This window comes from Gastrolobium bilobum, unplaced genomic scaffold (genome assembly GCF_033153095.1).
Source record: "Gastrolobium bilobum isolate Gb01-03AN ecotype WA unplaced genomic scaffold, APGP_CSIRO_Gbil_v1 utg1988, whole genome shotgun sequence".
Classification (NCBI taxonomy): Eukaryota; Viridiplantae; Streptophyta; class Magnoliopsida; order Fabales; family Fabaceae; genus Gastrolobium; species Gastrolobium bilobum.
In genome coordinates, this window is record NW_026897869.1 from 95,039 (window position 1) to 114,100 (window position 19,062).

The window sequence follows — 19,062 nt, forward strand, 5'->3', positions numbered from 1 at the left end:
ATGAGAAATTTTTTGGTATAAGTGTTGTAGGTATATTCATATTAAAAAGGAAAAATTTTTGGAACATAAAACAAATTATACAAAAAAATAAAAGTTAAAATGAATTTTTTTTTTTTTTTTTAGTAATTTCCACATAACACACTCCTGGGGCTTTTTTTTTTACGGATTAATTTTAACTCATTTTTTAATTTAAGTAAAAAAATAAAAATAGGACAGTAAAATTTAAATTTATGATCACTTAAATAAGTATATTAATAATTTTATATTAATATCTGTAACAGTTTCGACAACAATCACCTTCGAAATATTACTGAAGTTGTTAACTGATTCTACATACGTCTCTTTTTTTAATATATTTCTTTTTCATATATACTCTTTTAAAACAAATTGTCACAAAACATTGTATTTGGAATAAATTTTGTGATAATTATGAGTATAAAGCAACTTTATGTTTTCATGAAAGAAAAAAAGATGAAAAAAAAGTTCAAAGCAGAAAGCTTTTTGGCACAAAGCCATGGACGAGAACAATTTAAAGTGGTAATACTATATCGCAGTTTTGAGAAAATTGTCGTCTCTTTCGTTTGCATTTTGTTTAATAATAAGAATTACAACTCACTTTTAACGGGAATAATTAAAGCTAAGTCGATTAGGATATTATTATTATTTTTGTATATCCCAGTGGAATATTCACTTATTTCAACTAGTCTTCTCATCAGCTCATTACACCATAAACAACTTCAGGAAAACAAAACTCTCTGTTAGCCTTTGTTTTATATTGTTTATGGACCATCTCTGACTGAAGATATTGTAATAATAAGTATTAAGCATATGATCATTGAAATGTAATAGATATCAATTACCATTATAAAATGAAATGATATTAACCGAACCATAAAATTTAATATTTTAATTTCATTATTACTGCAAAATATAACACTATATACTTAATTCGTAGAGTAAAAATAACAACGTCCAAACTAAAGAGAGGATTATTGGCTTATTGCAATGACTTGAGTTTAGAAGCAATGCAATGCAATGCAATAATACCTAAAGTTATAGTCAACTGTACCTAACTGCCAATTAAATTATCTACCTTTCAATACTAATCCAACACTCACATCAATGGAAACATTTCTTAATTGCACCCACATTTTAATTATGACCTTAACTCCCTAAAACACACGTCATTCAAATTCAAAATATATAACCACAGCGCCAAACATTTAACGACAAAATATAATAAAGAAGTGACAACTCTTTCTGAAGTTTCAACCGAACTACCGAAACCAACGACTACGCACATTCTTACTTATACGGGTAATAATCTCTTGTACAGTACCATCAACGTTTGTCACCGTTACTTAATGAAACATTATTATTTTTAACTATTAGTGTTTTAAGATATTGAAGTCAAATACAATACCTGACCTAACATGCCTAACTGCGTTTATTTTTTTCTTTCAAATAAAAAGTAAAAAGAAGTTATTCAATTTCATCCACTAACTCTTTCACAGCTTTTCAATTGAAACAATTGTGTTAAGAATCTGTCTCAAGTCTTAACCATCAACTGCACTTTCTCTCTTTTTCTTTCTTTCTTTCTCTCTAAACTTTGTCTTATAACTGTTGCTTAAAGCCTCTCCCAAACCAACTTCATTCTTAAATCTCTTTTTTTTTTTTTCTTATTTCTCTTTCTTTCCCTACCCCACCAATGGAAAGTTCTCCTCCTCCTCCGTCGTCGGAGGGGCATGGCACTGATGCAGAGGCAGCGCCGCCGGTGGCCGTAGGGAGAGCCCTGGAGCTGCTCCAGATGAACGACCCTGATTTGAGGGTCCAAGCCGCTCGGGACATCCGCCGCCTCACCAAAACCTCCCGCCGTTGCCGCCGCCACCTCCGTCAAGCTATCGCTCCACTCGTCTCCATGCTCCGAGTCGACTCGCCCGAGTCACATGAACCCGCCCTTCTCGCCTTGCTTAACCTTGCCGTCCAAGACGAAAAGTAAGCAACTCTGTTTTTTCTTCAAATAATTAATTTTTTTAAAATATGATTTTATTGGTTAAACTAATTTTTGGATTAGCTATGTTATAGATTAATTTGACTGATAAAATATATAGTTAAATGACTTATATGATAATTTTTATCATTAAAAAACTAATAACATGGACGTTGTTTAGTATTTACCCCTCTTCCCAATTTGAATTTTTGAAATAAAATATTTTATTATTTTGAGTGCATATTAAACAAACATCTGTTTGTTAATATATGGTACAATAGTAAGGGGTTGTTTATTTTAGTTTAGTCTCTTTTCACTTATTTAAGCCATGTAAATCATTGAAACTCCACTTATCGATTTTTTTTTTCCGCATTTTTGTAAATCATTACCAGCAAGTGTGAAGCGATTTTCAATTTAAAATTTTCACCTCTTCACTTTCTATGTTCTACAATACTCAACATTATCAAGGAATAAATTAATATATACTCTCTAATAATCATCATAATTGAATTTAATGTTAATCTGGCTTATATAAGTGGTCTTGGTACTGTTTCCCCTTTGTATTTTGTTGTGTATGTTGTCACGGTACAGTACCAGTCACTTAATTTTCCTTTCTTTCTCTTGTGGGTGAATGCTTCAGATTCAATCAATAATGTTTAACTTTCTGCTAGGTAATTTCTATGCGTTACACATAATTCAGTCATATTCATTACTTGACCTTGTCTTATCAAACAGGAATAAAATTAACATTGTTGAAGCCGGTGCATTAGAACCGATAGTTAGTTTCCTCAATTCTCAAAATCCGAATCTACAAGAGTATGCAACTGCATCTTTGCTCACTTTATCTGCTGCTACAACCAACAGACCAATAATTAGTGCTTGTGGAGCCATTCCTCTTCTTGTGAAGATTCTTAGAGATGGAAGCCAACAAGCTAAAGCTGATGCGGTAATGGCTCTGTCCAATTTATCAACACACCTTGATAATCTCAGCATCATTCTCGAAACAAATCCAATCCCTTTTATAGTTAATGTTCTTAAAACCTGTAAAAAATCCTCAAAAGTAGCTGAAAAATGCTCTGCTTTGATGGAATCCTTGGTGGGTTATGACGAGGGAAGAACTGCATTGACATGTGAAGAAGGTGGGGTTCTTGCAGTTGTGGAAGTTCTTGAAAATGGGAATCTCCAAAGTAGGGAACATGCTGTTGGAGCACTGTTGACAATGTGCCAAAGTGATAGATGTAAATATAGGGAACCAATTCTTAGAGAAGGTGTTATTCCAGGACTTCTTGAGCTTACTGTTCAAGGAACGCCCAAGTCTCAGCCAAAGGCACATACCCTTTTGCAGTTACTAAGAGAGTCTCCTCATTCAAGACCTGAAATTGAACCTGACACTCTCGAGAACATAGTATGCAACATCATATCCCAGATTGATGGGGATGATCAACCTGATAAAGCAAAGAAGATGCTAGCTGAGATGGTCCAAGTCAGCATGGAACAGAGTTTGAAACATTTACAACAAAGAGCTCTTGTATGCACCCCAAGTGATCTGGCTATTACTAGTTGTGCTTCTCAACTTTCTTCAAAATGATAAATTTTCTATGGTGAGAAAGGAAGAAAACAAAAAATTGAAAATAGTACATAATAAAAGATGCTAGTCCAGGCCATATTGGAGGGTATCAAGTGACTGGTAATTGTCAACAAACTGAAGTTGTAAGAGGATAAGAGCATGATTTGTAGTTGGTTTGTAAAGAAACTGTTGTATATAATGATATACAAGTAGTTGCCTAGTTGGTTTGTACAATTCTTCCCCCTCCCCCACACATACCCAAAATTTTTACTTGATAAGATTATGAATTTTGGTTATTTTGTGTAACTGAGAGAAGGACCGTCTTCTGCTGTTTTGAGTACGAGAATTTTCTTGTTGGGGGACACAGAAAGCAATATTTTACTGATGGCAAATTTGAGTTGATGTTGATGGAGACTGGAGAGGGGTTCTGGTTGTTGACTAGTCAAAGTGTATTATAAAGGATAAGGGAGATTTTAGGTAAAGCCTCCTTCAATGATGACGGATAACAATTCAGTGGTTTCCGCCGAATTATACTTTATACCATTTATATATATATATATATATATATATATATATATATATATGGGTTTTACACTTCTTATGTGACATAAGATAAGAATTTTTGCAACACACACAAACTCAGATGGGTCTCATTAAAAAATGATAAATAAAAAAATTAAAAATATTGACACGCAAAATGATGTGAGTGTAGCATAAGAAGGCTCTTCTTATGTTGCATAAGAAGTATAAATCCCTTTATATATACATTAATTAAAGTATATCTTTTTAAATGATTTAATTCATAGTATTTTTTAATGAAGGATATATATTATTTTTATTTAATTTAAATTCTTAAAATTAAAATACCTATTTTTTATTTATATATTTTCTATATATTTTAGATTTCATGCATAAGATACTTAATAATTGTTTTGACTTCTTCAGTAAAATGAATTTAGTATTCTCAAATATGAATCCAAGTACGTTCAAAAGATTAAATAACTTTTATTTATATATGTAATATAATAATTTATATAATATATAAAGATCGATATAGTCTATTAAGAGAAATTCTTATTTACTAATTTGTGTAAACTTAATAATTGTATAATAATCTTGCTTATTCTAAAATAGTAATATCATTTAAATATGAGACTAATTTAATTGGAGGTACGGAATTAAAACTCCTATCTTGTGATATATTATACGTTTACTTTGTTTTAATAATTATTAATATATAATTTAACTAATTATTGTAAAATTCATTATTATAATAAATTTCAGCTAATTATTATTATAAAACAAGATAAAGGATATACTAAAGTTTGATAAGATGAGAGCGACGAAGGATTAAACAAGTTTGAAAAGATGTTTGGGAAGAAAAATAAAAGTTTGAAAAGATGTGAGTGTTTATTTCTTTCAAAATGGATACCAAGCGGAAGGCATCGAAGAAGAAGAAATGTCAAGCATAAAACTAACACGTGTATCGTTTACGAGTCTCACGTGATAAAAATATATCACAATACATCACTTATAAATAGTTTTCAAACTATATAAAATTGATATATTTTTTAAAATTGTATTATTTGATAAATGTGCCTGATAAACTCAATTGGTGTCAATACTCCCTTCGGAGTTCTTATTGAACTACCATTTAATTTATGGGTTTTATAAGAGTTATGTTGTAGGAAAAATGATTGTGTAATGTTATAGAGATTCGTTTTGCGTGCCTTAATTTTTTATTTATTTTTTTGTTTTAAAAAATGTGGACCCCACAAAATGTTGTGAGAGTAAGAAAGTTTATTGTGTTATGTTACCTTAATTTATCAAACTTCACCTATCTTATCTTATCAAATAAAAAGGGAAAACTCAACTCATACCCGGAACCGGTATTGCTTGTTTGCCATTTATGATAAATTTATCTGCTTCATCAACAATAGAATTAAGTGATATATATAAACCGAAAAGTTATTATCAGGTTTTCAATTTTTTTTTGGGTTCCTATTTGATAATTTGGAAGCTTTAACTGTCAGAATTTTATCGGATTGGAAGAGGATTTGTTTTTTTAGGTTCAGATGATGCTTTCTAGGTTCAGCTCAAGGAATAGATTTATAGTGTTGCGGCACGGCTCAAAAAGGAGCTTTCCTAGTTTATCTCAACTACTATACTTTTGGCTTTATCAAGATATTTGTCTGTATAAGTTTCGATGTCCAAAACAAATTCCCCAACGTTTGGTTATCTTTAAAATTAAATCTATAAAAAAATCCATCAGACCGCTATTTAAACCTTCGCAATGAGATAGTGTTTTAACTCTCTCCATTAACATCAATGGCTTCCAAAGCTCAAGGCATCGAACTAGGAGAATTGTCAAGTATGGAAGAGGGCGTTAAACATAGCCCTTCCAGAAACTGTTGCATGCATGGTTGTTGTTCATCAAACTATGTTGTAACCCTGGCACAGAAGGTCCTTCTTTTTTTATCTCATGTCTCAGAAGAATCAACAATCACACACACGCACAAATAGACATGACATTTATTGCTTTTTCTATATGCACTGTCACTAGGTGATCGCAGAAGTCATAGGCACATATTTCATGGTGTTTGCTGGTTGTGGTGCTCTAGCAGTGAATAAGATATATGGCTCAGTCACGTTTCCAGGCGTTGCTGTCACATGGGGGCTGATTGTAATGGTCATGTTTTACTCTGTTGGTCATGTCTCTGGTGGTCACTTCAATCCTGCAGTCACCATCACTTGGGCCATCTTTCGCCGCTTCTCATTCAAAGAGGTAATTTCTTTTGTGAATCATTTTTAATTTGTACACCTTTTAGTTCTTATCGAACGAATAAATTTTTAGTGCATTACATACACTGAATTCAGTGCATTTCCTTATTTATGTTGTGACACATAGAGAAAAAAAATATTACATCATCTTAAAAAAATAGATAATAATGTAATGTTTTTTATCTACATGTCAGAAAATGATTAAATAGATGCAGTAAAAATTTATTCTGAATTGGACTACCACTTATCAAACTTGTTCCATATTTTGCCACCTTTTTTATAAAAATTTATCGAATAGTCACTTTAAGAAAACTTTTTTTTGCTAAAATGATTCGCCACCAAACTCGCTGCACTGTGTAGCGAGATTACGTGACAATATATTAACAAGTTTAAGGTAATGTAATCTCACTGCACTGTGTAACGAGATTACGTGACAAAGCCTAATTCGCTGCATAGCGTTTTATGTGGCGCTAGTAACAATTTGATACGTGGATTAAGAGAACGAATAAATGCTGATTTATTTTTTGTTTTCTTCTTGGAAAATATAATATACAATAAAGATGATGGAGTGTCAAATGGATTATCCATGGAAAAATGATAAAGACGATTTAATGTCTAATAAATGCTAATTTTTTTATTGGTCCTCTCAATCCATGTGTCAAATTATTACTGGCGCCACATAAAACATTGCACACTACAGCGAATTAGGCCTTGTCACGTAATCTCGCTACACAGTGCAGCGAGATTATGTGACCTTAAACTTGTTAACATGGTACCACGTAATCTCACAGCACAGTGCATCAAGTTTGGTGATATGATATTTTGACAAATTTAATTCCTAGCGTGTCAATCCAATAAATTTTTGTCAAAAAGCTGGTAAAAGGTTGTTATCTCCATATCTTATCTTATTACATACGGAAAGAACAAGTCAAAAGTCAACTCATACCCTTTGGATCATATAAAGGAATGGAAAGGATTATATATGAATAGTAATTTAGAAGGATTATTTGATTATCTCTTGGGATGGGTATTTAATTCGTTAAATTTGTGTTACCTACTTTGATGAATTTGTACATGTAGGTGCCACTGTACATTTTGGCTCAGATGCTGGGGTCCATACTCGCTAGTGCCACATTAGCCTTAATGTTTGATATCACACCAAAAGCTTACCTTGGAACGCTACCAGTTGGATCATATGGCCAGTCTTTAGTTGCTGAAATCATCATCACCTTTCTCTTGATGTTTGTCATATCTGCGGTTTCTACAGATGACAGAGCGGTCTGCAATCATATATCTATCTATATGTGTGCATGTGTGTGTTGTTGATTTTTATGAATCTTAAGATTCTAATATGCATTTGCTTGGCTTAATTAAATGGCAGGTGGGTGACTTGACAGGAGTTGCAGTTGGAATGACTATTATGTTGAATGTCTTAGTTGCTGGGTAATTAATTATTGGTTGATGGGTTTTAAATATTGATTTTAGGCAAGACTAAGAATCATCCATGAGGCTGATTTGGGTTTCTGATTAAAATCGAAACTGCAATTGCTTGCAGGCCTGTATCAGGAGCTTCCATGAACCCAGCAAGAAGTATTGGTCCCGCGCTTGTCATGCACTTTTACAAAGGGTTATGGGTATACGTAGTTGGTCCAATTATTGGAGCCATAGGAGGAGCTTTGGTCTATAACTTTCTTAGATCCACACAGAGTTAACCAGAGGACCATCCTTGAGGAACACTGACCAGAGCAACATCTTTCATTTTCATTTTTTTTTAATCTTTATTTGTTCTTTTTTTTTTTTTAGTTGAGCATGGTGAATCCGAAATAGACTGCTATGGTATTAAATAAGATGTGTTTGATTTGAATGTAATATAATTATGAATACAATGGTTGCTTTAGCTTGTTTAGTTGAAGAATTTCACTATTTTTTTTTTTAATTAAATTCGGTAATGCAAGTAAAAATTAGTTTTTATAGGATTTAATTTTTAAATTATAATTTGCCGATTTTCTTAAACTAGGATGATTGGTGGTATGTTTCTGCAGATGCAACCTCTGTGGAAACAGAGCGCTTAATGATATCCTGAAAGTGCAACGGTGCTGTTGGACAACATAAATGCATGTATGGAATAATCATAACTTTTAGTTTTGTCAATGAACTGAAAAAATTATGATTTCAGAAAGTTCACTGCAGATTATGAAAAAAGGGCTAATGCTATTTAAAAGTTCAATTGTAGAGGAAAAGTATAATTTTTATGTGAAGGCAACTTTGGAATTCAATTTTCAGAGTTTTTGTCCTGTCACATTGGTAAATGCTGCGATTTAAAAGAAAGACATCTATTTAAGTTTCTAATTTACATTCAAGCTTTCACCAATAAGTTTATACCAGGAGAGACAAAAAAGAAGAAGAGAAATAAAATGAAGATGATGTACCAAAAAAGTAAAATAAATTGAAGATGAATAAATAGACAAAGTCTGAACAAGAACAAGGAAGAGAAATCAAACATTTAAACTAATGTCTCTTGGAGGTTTGGCTTAGCTTCATGAAGTTAACCAAATATCATTGTGATTGACACTGCTCCCAAACCGGCCAAAACCAGCAACCCAACAGCTTTGTTTAGAGCAGCAGAGTAAGAGTGTTCATCCCATGGCACACTCGTTACATATATGAACCTTGGCGGTGGAGGTGTTCGTGGCGGCGGTGAATGTGGTGGTGGTGGCGGTGGTGGATTACAATTCTGTGGGGAAGAATATTCTGGTAGCGGTAATAGCGGTGGCGGCGGTGGTGGCAGAGGAGGCGGTGGTAGTTGGTCACCACATTCACACTTGATCTCAGTGTCTGTTGGCTGGGAAACCACTGGTTGGTCTAACTTGCTGGAAGATGTGATGGCTTCAACCACAGATGAAAATGAAATGCATAAAAGAAACAGCACTATTGTAGGTTTTTGAGTATACCAACTCTGTATTGGAGACTCCATTGTCTGAATAGGGACTTGGTTTTGATTCCTTTTGAGGCAAGGTATAGATATAAGAGCTTGTATTTGAAGTAGGTTCTAGGACTTGGTTGCTCTTGGGTTACGTTTATTGCACGAATAGTGTGCCAAAGCAAAGGTTACCCATTAGGCTACTGAAGTCATTTTGAAAAATGCATGCAGAAACTTGATCTAGTTATTTGGGAGCTGAAGTGTAGGGGACCTTCCTTGTACACGCTTTTATTTTGGGAGCTGACAAACAATGAGAATGTCCTGATATTCTGAGAAGGGTAAATTTTGTGTACAATTAAGATTTTGATTCCCATTTGCAAGTAGCAATATGTGGGGTCTTTATTCCCTTCACTTCTGATGGCGTGTAAGAATATTCTTGCCTTTTGCATGAGGTTTGGTGATGAAACACCAATTACATGATAATGATCTATCTCCCAGTAAAATTTTCAATACCACCGTAGTAGGTACATTTGGCCAATAGAAGTGTGCCATGTTAGCTTGTGTCGTACTGGAGAGCTTGTGTTGCACTGGAGAGAGAAAAGAAAAAATTGTTTTTATATTTTATATTATGTTTTATTGGTAAAATATAATATAAAATATACTGTTGCATTCAATTTTCAATATTACCATTGTATCCAAAAAAAAACATTCATATCTCTCTCCCCCACCCTCTTCTGCTATTTAACTTCCCTGGCTATTGCATGAGATAAGATGATCATACATCAAAGCGTATAGTTGCCTGTGCATTGAACAATCTAATGTTGAAGGAAATTAATGAATTACAGCAGTAAATTATAACTTAATAGTTAATCATAAAATTAATAACAAAGAGAGAAGCAAATCCTTGGTGTGGCAGGAGTGTATACACAATTGGCTAACAAATTTAATTAATGGTTAATAGTTTCAAATATAATTTTAACATAAATTTCAAGTTTTACTCTTCTTTTAATCTGTAACAAGCCCAAATCGTTCTTTATTAATTCTTGTCCTAGCTTTGCATCTCTAAAGAATAGAACAGATTGCTCACTTCACTTTGCATAAAGTGTAGAGCTGGAATTATTCTTCCTCATACGTGACCATTTATTGGCATCTTCATTTAATGTAGCTTGCGATGATCATATAAGTATCTCGTAGTTGTAGTCTTTTCCTTTCATCCTTTTCAGCATGAACCTCACACAACTATTCAGCAGAAGGAGAACACACTAACCTTTTAGCAAACTTGAATAATTTATTTAGGGACTTTTTAAGTTCCTTAGCTTGTAAGAGAACATTGTGTGCTTTATTTCTCTCTCAAATTTTTTTCCAATTGGGTTGGTATACTCCTTCCCAGAACATATGCATCCGAAATGAACAGTTTTGGGGTCAATACAGTTTCTTTCATCATATAATCAAGAAAATTTAATTTATCGAAAAATTAACATTTAAAGTAAATTTTCCTCTAAGATATACTATTTTTTGGACGTTGATAATCATATTGCTCGGGCGCACCGCGCATACAACTTCTTCGTAAAATTGTTCATTTTAATCAATGGGTTCGTCGCTTTTCATGTGACTGCTGATGAGAAAAGTTGCAGCAAATTTTTAACACTAGGATACACGTGCGGATTCTATCAAAAAAAAAAAAATCAGGATTCGGACGCGTATCCTGTGTTGCTGCAAGTTTTCCCTTCTGCAGTCACATAAGAAGTACTTTTCCCTTAATCAATTTGGTATTATAGTTTTTCTGATGAAGTTGTCGTCGTTTTCTTATTTACTGTAGATTAGATGTAAAGTCGTCGTTTTCTTATAGTTTTTCTTAATTTTTTTTTTAAAGAATATAGAATTATGTTATTTTAAGAGAGAAAACACGCACAATAAAAATTATAAAAGAAAAAGTTAGTTATTTTTTTAAATTTAAATTTTAAATAAAAAATATGTGTTTTTCTTTCACTTATAATGATACAACTATATATCTTTTAAGATGACAAATATTTTTTTAAAAAATATCTGCTTCAAATCTGTAAATGTGTTAGAAGAGAAAGCTGAAAGAAAAGTGATTTTTGATATTATTGTCAATGATATATTTCTATTGATCTTTCTATTTTCTATTTATTATATATCAACTCAACGTGCTGCAACAACTTTGATTTTGGTTACAATTGAAAGATTTTGTTACTAGTTATTTAATTTCAGTTAGATAAATGACTCTTTTTTCGTGATTGTATTAAAATGGGTTTACCTAGTTAGTATTTCTTTGAATAAGAGAATGTCACTTTTCACCATTGTGACAAAAGGTTGTTCCCGACTAATTAGATTTTGAATTCGAATCCTAAATACAACAAGAATTGAATTAATCGAATAATTAATAAATTAGAAAAAAAATTCCCTTTTCATTTTAAATATTTATTAATAAGAAATACATATACGGTATCATCTAATTATGTATTATTATATGCTCTTTTTTTTTAAGCTAAGGGGTGATTGTGCACTGTTATATTAATAAAGTATATAATTAAATATACAAAAAGGTCTTAACTGAACCTCCCAATTCATTTTTGGGAAAAACATCTATCCTTTTAAAGGATATAAACTTATATCATTTTAGATTTTAACCGTTGATTTCCGTCTATCAACGGCTATCATCTATTGGGTCAAACTTAATGAGTCAAATTTATTATTAATTAATAATAAATTTATCCAATAAATTATAACTGTTGATGGACGGAAATTAACGGTTAAGATCTAAAATGATATAAGCTTATATCCTTTAAAATTACAGATGTTATTCCCTTCATTTTTATTAACATGACTAAAACAAAATATAATAATTGAATAGTCGTTGGCATGTCTAATTTTGCGGACTAACCACAATAAAGCTAGAAAAAATAAACAAAAAATAAGTGTAAAATTGTTGTATTAAAGAAAGACACGAGTAATCTGCCAAAAAAAAAGAGACACGAGTAGCAATAAATGTCTTCATCTTCTTCTAACCAAATACATTTTAGAGAGAGACGAAAAATTATAATTGTGACTAAGTTTATAATTGTGACTAAGTTTCAACTCAAAATTAATTTCACAATCAATTGAAAGAGTTAAAATTTGTGTGAATACCGCATATCCACTCACCAAGTAATTATTAGGCTTGGTTTAAAGCAGTTATCAAAATCGGATCGACCCGAGAACCGGTCATATAATCGGGTTGAAGCAACGGACCGGTCATACATTAGAACCGGTGTGACCCGGTGTGACCCGACCGATTTTCATGAAAATCGATGACCCGGTGACCCGGCAAGGTCCAAAAAAAAAAAAATTCAAATTATTTATTTTTAAAAAAAAAAATCATAATGAACATATTTGAATATTTTTTTGCTTATTGACTTACATAAGTTATGTACCTAAAACACTAATATTATCTAAATTTTGCACTATCCAGAAAATTTTGATTTGATTCATAGTTAGAGACGTCGTTTTCTGAACTTAAAGCCCATTATATTTTTGTTTGATCCTTTATTGGATAATAATATGTGATTTATTATTTTTTATATTAAAATATTTGAAATTTTTATCATTTCTTTTTTAGATATTTGAGTATGTTTATAATTTTTTAATATAAATTATAAAATTACATATAATTATCGGGTCATCCGGTTGAACCAGTAACCCAATGACCTAGTAACTCGACCGGGTCAATGATCGGGCCGATTTTAATAACATCGGTTCAAAGTATGCGAAATTATAAAAGTATCAAAGTAGTATTAATTATCTCTAATATATTTTCCTATAAATTTATTTTTTATGTATTGTAACTCATAACGTAGTAGTTCAAACATGGCAGAAATAGCAAGTAATTAGTGATCCAAATATTTTGAACAAGTAATTTGCAAGAGTGTATGATAAAATGTGGTCTATAATGACCCTAAATGGTAAATCTTAATTAGAGATTTAATTTAAAGATTTAAATGCCATAATTAGATTCAGTGAGTGATTCCGAGTATTTTGACTGTAATCATGACTATGTTATGAACAGTGCGTTCTGCCGGAGAATTTATAGTTTTGTGAATTAACCGGTAGAGCTTAAAATAGCAAAATAATTTTAGAGACATGATTTGATAATTCTGACGACAAATATGAGTTCAGAACGAAAAATTGTATAGTCTGGCACTTTCCGTGAAAATCTCGTGAATAGTGTTTCTACCGGGTATTTTGTACTGCTGTTTAAGCAACCGGTAGAGTCCAGAAATAAATAATTGATGAAATAAGAATAAGAAAGTCCAATATATGCCAAGCAAATCAATATAGGCCCAAGAAAATGATAAGTTTATAAGTTTTAAGTTTCATAAGTAAATGAAGTACAATTAGTGATTCAGAGTGCATTTCGTCAAAAACGATACAAAAACCATATTGTGAATTATGAATATTGTTTTGTAAGAAATAAAAATTAATGTAAATGATTTTAGAAAAAAAAAATATGTCTGTAACTTTAAGTTAGTTCCGGGTCAATTTAAGTTAAAATACGCGATAGAAAAACAACCGGTTAAAAAGCCACATGTGCTTAGAAACCCCTAAGTCACTTAAATTCACTATTCCCTCACACTTTCTCTCTCCCTTTTCCCTTCCCCACCCGTGGCAGCCATGGCAAAAGGAAGCTTAGGGTTTGTTTTTTGTTTTTCTTTGATTTCTCCATGATTAAGCAACCAAATCTTCCACCCATTATACCAATCTCATAGGAAATCATCCAAGGAAGCTATTCCAACCCTCCATTTGAGCTGATTTCGTTTGTGGAGGGAGATATTTGTCATTCTTTTTCGGAGCACTATTCATCCACGGTGAAAAAAAGGGATTTTTGGTGGAGACTTGCTTGGAGGTTACCTTCTTGACCTTGTATAAGCTTTTGGAGATAATGAACCTCTATTTCCATAGTAGTATCTTGATGATTTATGTTATAAAAGTTATGGTTATGTTTTAGTGGGAAAGAATTGGGTGTGAAACTTTGATTAGATGATGAATCTTGGTTGTTTTGGATTTAGGAAATGAAAATGAGCATTTGTATGTATATAAAAAAATTAGAGAAAAATCATATACCTTTCTCTCTATGTTGCGGCCTTAATAGGGTCCATTGTGCAAATTTTAGTTGATGAATTAAGAGGGTTTATTGTGTTGGAGTAAGTATGAAATTAGGAAGAAGGCCTAAAAGGAAAAATCCTATAAATACTTGCCCTTATGCTTCGGCCTTGGGGGCTTTAGAGGAGCTTGTCATGACAAAATTAATTGAGACTTGATGAACATATATATATTTATGTATGTGTAGTTGCTAATTAAGGGAAGAAAGAATAATTAAAAAAGAAAAGAACCATTTTGCCTATTGTCCTTGTTGAGTTCGACCTATAGGGTGGCTTAGGAATATATTTTGTTACATTTTATTTTAATAAAATGCGTTGTAATGTATTGTATAAAATTGATGAGTTAAGAAGTGAAATGGCTTGAATAAGGGTTGAAAAATACATTGAGTTCCTAAAAGTAGGTTCACGGCCTTTTAGAGAAAATGGCATGAATTATGTTGAAAATTCTCAAGTGAACACTTGATTAAATTAAGGAAATCCTAACGAGTATAAGGTGGTCTAGACTTGTGTATTGGCATAGCATTGGCAAAAACATAAAGAAACGAAAAGAAGCGATAAAATGTATGCCTTATGTGAAAGCTAGGCATGATGGCATTTTATTAATTTGTATTTGTGGATTCTTGCTCTAGGTGTACCTAGGGACTGAAAAGGATCAAAATCTCTTGAAGATATAAAAGTAACTTGTGTCACAAGTAAGCAGATTGATAAAGCTTCAAGAGGTAAGCTCTATGTTTAAGGAGTCTTTTCCTGCTTTTGTGCTCCACCATGGTTAGTGAACTATGGTTGGACTGTATGACTGTTATTTAGATGCTTTGTATAGATGCATTCGTATAGAGTTATTTGATAACATGATATGTTTTGCTCTGATATGACTTTTGTAATATGATTTCTGTAACAATCTCTGGCCATTGATTGTATAGTACCCGGATGTCCGCTTTGGGGTCCTCCCTCGGGACTGATGGTGTACGCCTCTGATATGTCTGGTTCCGCTTTGGGGTCCTCCCTCGGGAACACGTGCGTTGATTTCCGCTTGGGGTCCTCCCTTGGGAATGACGGCGCACATCTCTGATATGATATGGATATATGCTCTGTTCTGTTATGATATCTGTTATATGTTGTATTTGTATACTCTGTATCTGACTTTCATGCAGGAGTGAGCCAGGGGTATGGAGAATTCTCTATAAACCTGGAGCTTATTGAGATTTGTAATCTCACCCCTCGTTGGGGCCATATTTTCAGGTGCCCAGATCCCTGGTGAGACCTCTATAGTCAGGGACGCGACACGTGGCTGAGGATTTGGACGTATTGGATTTTGAGTAGCTGTAGGCTACTTCTATTTTGGAGTATAGTGCTTTCACTTAGTATTTCAGTATTTATTGGATCATGATTTTAGAGTATAGTACCTTCATTTAGTATTTCCGTAATCTGTGGATCATGATGTTAGATCCTATATTTTGTATGTGGCCTGTATATATTTTGTACATGTCTGTCAGTTTGATGCATGTACATTTGAGTATTCAGACATGTTATATGAGAATGTAGTATTCAGTTATGTTTATGTATTGGATGGCATGCTGTTAGATTAGCGGCACTGAGCCAAGTTATGCATGCCCCCATGGATGGGTATCTGATTATATTTGCATGACTGGTACTTCTGGATTGATGTGCTGTATAAACTGTTTATCAGGAAATGCTTCTGAGTGGGATTGGAAAATCCCCAGTTGTCCGATTTATAGAGGAAACTCTGTCCGATTTTCGTTTACGTCGAATGAGAATGTAAAAAGAAAAAGAAAAAGTTAGCTCGTATTTTCATAAGTTAAGTCTTCTGCTGTTTCTGTTTGTATAAACTGTTTATCAGGAAATGCTTCTGAGTGGGATTGGAAAATCCCCAGTTGTCCGATTTATAGAGGAAACTTTGTCCGATTTTTGTTTACGACGATTGAGAATTTAAAAAGAAAAATAAAAAGTTAGCTCGTATTTTCATAAGTCTTCCGATGTTTCTGTTTATATCATGTGTATGTTAATTGAACCGGCTCGAGACAGGGATGTTACATGGTCCAAACAATTTAAAATTCAAAACAACTTTCACAACATACAAAATTAATCCTTAATTAATGCATTAACATAAAGGGGTTAAATTATTTAATACAAAAGTCAAACCCCATGTGTAACAAGGCAAAAATATGTAGGACCACAATTAGATGATTATGTATAGATTTTTTGCACAAATAATATGCAAGACCAAATTACTCACTAATGTTCAAATGAAGAAGCTGAATCTCAATTTCTGAAAACATAAAAATGAGTTACAGGTCACATACAAAAAAAAAAAAAAACAGATTAGACTTAAATAACCCAAATTGTTATAAAAAGTTAAAAATACAAAACAATGAGAATGAGTCCGAAAATATCATTTAAATCGAGTTCACTTTTTGGGACCACATCGTATTGCCCATAAATTAAGGTTTTGTTTTTATTTACACGTTTTACAATGGACAAAACCATCAATTTATTCGTAAACACCTTTTTAACTAAACGATTCGTATGGATGGTAAAAATTAATTACGAAATCATAAAAGGATTTCACTTCCGTCAGATTCCTAAACAAAGTAATTACCAAGTTTTACATTGATGTATATTAGAAGGTAAAAGAGAGAAAAGGAAAAATATTAATTTCATTGATTGTGGTAATTAATTTGTACAATAAGTGAGCTCTTATATAGAAGAACATAACATAAAAGAGAGAGATCTAAAATACTAAACTACCCTTATACTTAATATCTAATATGTATCATATTTGCGCCTATATTAATCTATATTGTTTTTCTTTTTCGTGACTAGAACTTGCACACTTCCGTTTCAAACATGATGATTGGGTTTTTTGGTGGAGGCCATAGGCTATTTGAAACGACATAATGTAATAAGTGAGCTACTTCATTTTCTTAGATTTTTCAAGATTGTTATGATTTATTTATTATGCATGGAATGATAATGCTTTGTAGCAGGTGCAGCAATAGTTCATTCCATGAAGAAACCTAACACAGTCGAATATCTTGTTTTTATTTCAAATAAATTATATATATATCAAGCTAGCTAGGTAGGTGTTGGTGAATTATCAAAGTACGTGATTGGGTGGTTTTTCATACTATATATATTAATTGCTGACAAAATAATTTCATTCAAGAAAAGGGTTATTTTTATAGTAAGCAGGAGATTTAGAGTAGTTTCATTTCCGGCAGTGTAGGAGTTGCACAGGTGGTCGCCTTCCACCACCCGAAAATGGAAGCAACCTGCACCCATGGTGGATAGAGGCGGTGATCATCCTCGCCGTGCTGGTCATGTTTCTCATGCTGTTTTGGATCATCCGGAAGCTGAAGTGTCCACCACCACCACCCGCCTCCTCGTCCTGAGGAAGGATCCACTGAGGGCTTCTGATCATGATGGGGCTTTTACTTTTACTTTTAATTTTAATTTTTCGCTCTTTTCCTTTTCTTGTTTTATGTGAGATGTGTAAAGTAGTTAGTTGTTCGCTCTATCTAAGGTTTGTAATGTAATTCTTCTATGAATGCTGTCTTTTCTTATTTTTAATGTAATTCTTGTTTGTAATTGTAATGTACAAGTGTATGTGCTTGCCTCTGTTGTTTTCATGCCTTACTACATTGCAGTTGAATTTGGTTCATAGTTTTTTTTTTTTCTGATAAGAATTGGTGCTAGACTTATAAATATTGCTCTGCATGCGTTTGACTTGGACACAGTCTTCGTTGTGGGAAAATTGATAGCAAACTGCTTCTCTACTCTTCTTCTCCGTTAATCTCGCCCTCATCTCTTACACTCTTTTCAGTTTCAGATTCATCTCAATTCAAGGTTTGCAGAATACCCTTTTTCTCAATCCAAATTTCTACTTTTTTTTGTTTGTACTATTGTTATTGCTTGATCAGTTTTGACTTTGATTCAGATTTTTTTTTTTTTTTTTTTTGGGTGTCTCATTTCTATTATTGGGTTTCTGTTTGGATGGTCAGAACACGTAGGGAAAGAATAAATAAAAAAACTTTTTTTTTTTTAAATTTTTGGTGATTGGGCATTGTAGTTGTCCAAAAGTTTGTAATTTGACCATATTCTTGGTGCCCCATATGAGTGATTTTGACATGCACTATGGATTATTGAATTATAGTGTGCTGAATTGGTGTTCATGATTTTAATTCCGTTGTTCTTCCTTATGAGTTGTGACTGTGCTTATATGGTAACGTTGCACATATAATTCCATACAACTAATTGTGAGAGTCTCATGCACTGAAACGCCCTTTATATTATTTCTTTTACTTATGCCAAAGTAACCCTAAATTGTGTGGGTATGTTTCGTGCAATCAAGAAGTCCTCCTAATAATTGTAAGGTCACAGACAATCTTAGTAGACACATTAAGCAGTGATGAGAAGCTCTTATATTTTTCATTTTATCCCTTTTCTAGGTGCCAGTATATGATTACTCGTTATAAAGGGCCACGCAATGTCCCCATCCTTTTGAATGATTACTGAGAGAGGTGTTGTGAAATATATATTTTTCTTGGTGAAGAATACCGTTTCTTATTATTAATTTATTATGAGAAAACAAAGAGAATGTGGAGATTCCTGTTTATTAGTGATATGG

General features: G+C 32.6%; 2 protein-coding genes across 2 annotated transcripts; both read left to right on the plus strand.

Moving 5' to 3' along the window:
* Positions 1 to 1,613: 1,613 nt before the first annotated feature.
* Positions 1,614 to 3,803, plus strand: LOC133310921 (U-box domain-containing protein 3-like). Its single transcript, XM_061511920.1, has 2 exons — positions 1,614 to 1,995; positions 2,726 to 3,803. The coding sequence occupies exons 1-2, from the start codon at positions 1,709 to 1,711 to the stop codon at positions 3,576 to 3,578; spliced, it is 1,140 nt and encodes a 379-aa protein (XP_061367904.1). The 5' UTR covers positions 1,614 to 1,708; the 3' UTR covers positions 3,579 to 3,803.
* Positions 3,804 to 5,885: 2,082 nt separating this feature from the next.
* LOC133310895 (probable aquaporin NIP-type) lies at positions 5,886 to 8,050 on the plus strand. The gene is made up of 5 exons (XM_061511887.1): positions 5,886 to 6,020; positions 6,121 to 6,342; positions 7,419 to 7,616; positions 7,720 to 7,781; positions 7,894 to 8,050. Exons 1-5 carry the CDS (start codon positions 5,886 to 5,888, stop codon positions 8,048 to 8,050), a joined length of 774 nt encoding a protein of 257 aa, XP_061367871.1.
* The last annotated feature ends 11,012 nt before the right edge of the window (positions 8,051 to 19,062 follow it).

Bases quoted from the DNA above. Each gene is read 5' to 3' on its own strand.
- LOC133310921 (XM_061511920.1), top strand. From the start codon at position 1,709: ATGGAAAGTTCTCCTCCTCCTCCGTCGTCGGAGGGGCATGGCACTGAT. The intron at 1,996-2,725 runs GTAAGCAACTCT...CTTATCAAACAG, and splicing joins CTTGCCGTCCAAGACGAAAA to GAATAAAATTAACATTGTTG.
- LOC133310895 (XM_061511887.1), top strand. From the start codon at position 5,886: ATGGCTTCCAAAGCTCAAGGCATCGAACTAGGAGAATTGTCAAGTATG. The intron at 6,021-6,120 runs GTCCTTCTTTTT...CACTGTCACTAG, and splicing joins TTGTAACCCTGGCACAGAAG to GTGATCGCAGAAGTCATAGG. The intron at 7,617-7,719 runs GTCTGCAATCAT...ATTAAATGGCAG, and splicing joins TTTCTACAGATGACAGAGCG to GTGGGTGACTTGACAGGAGT.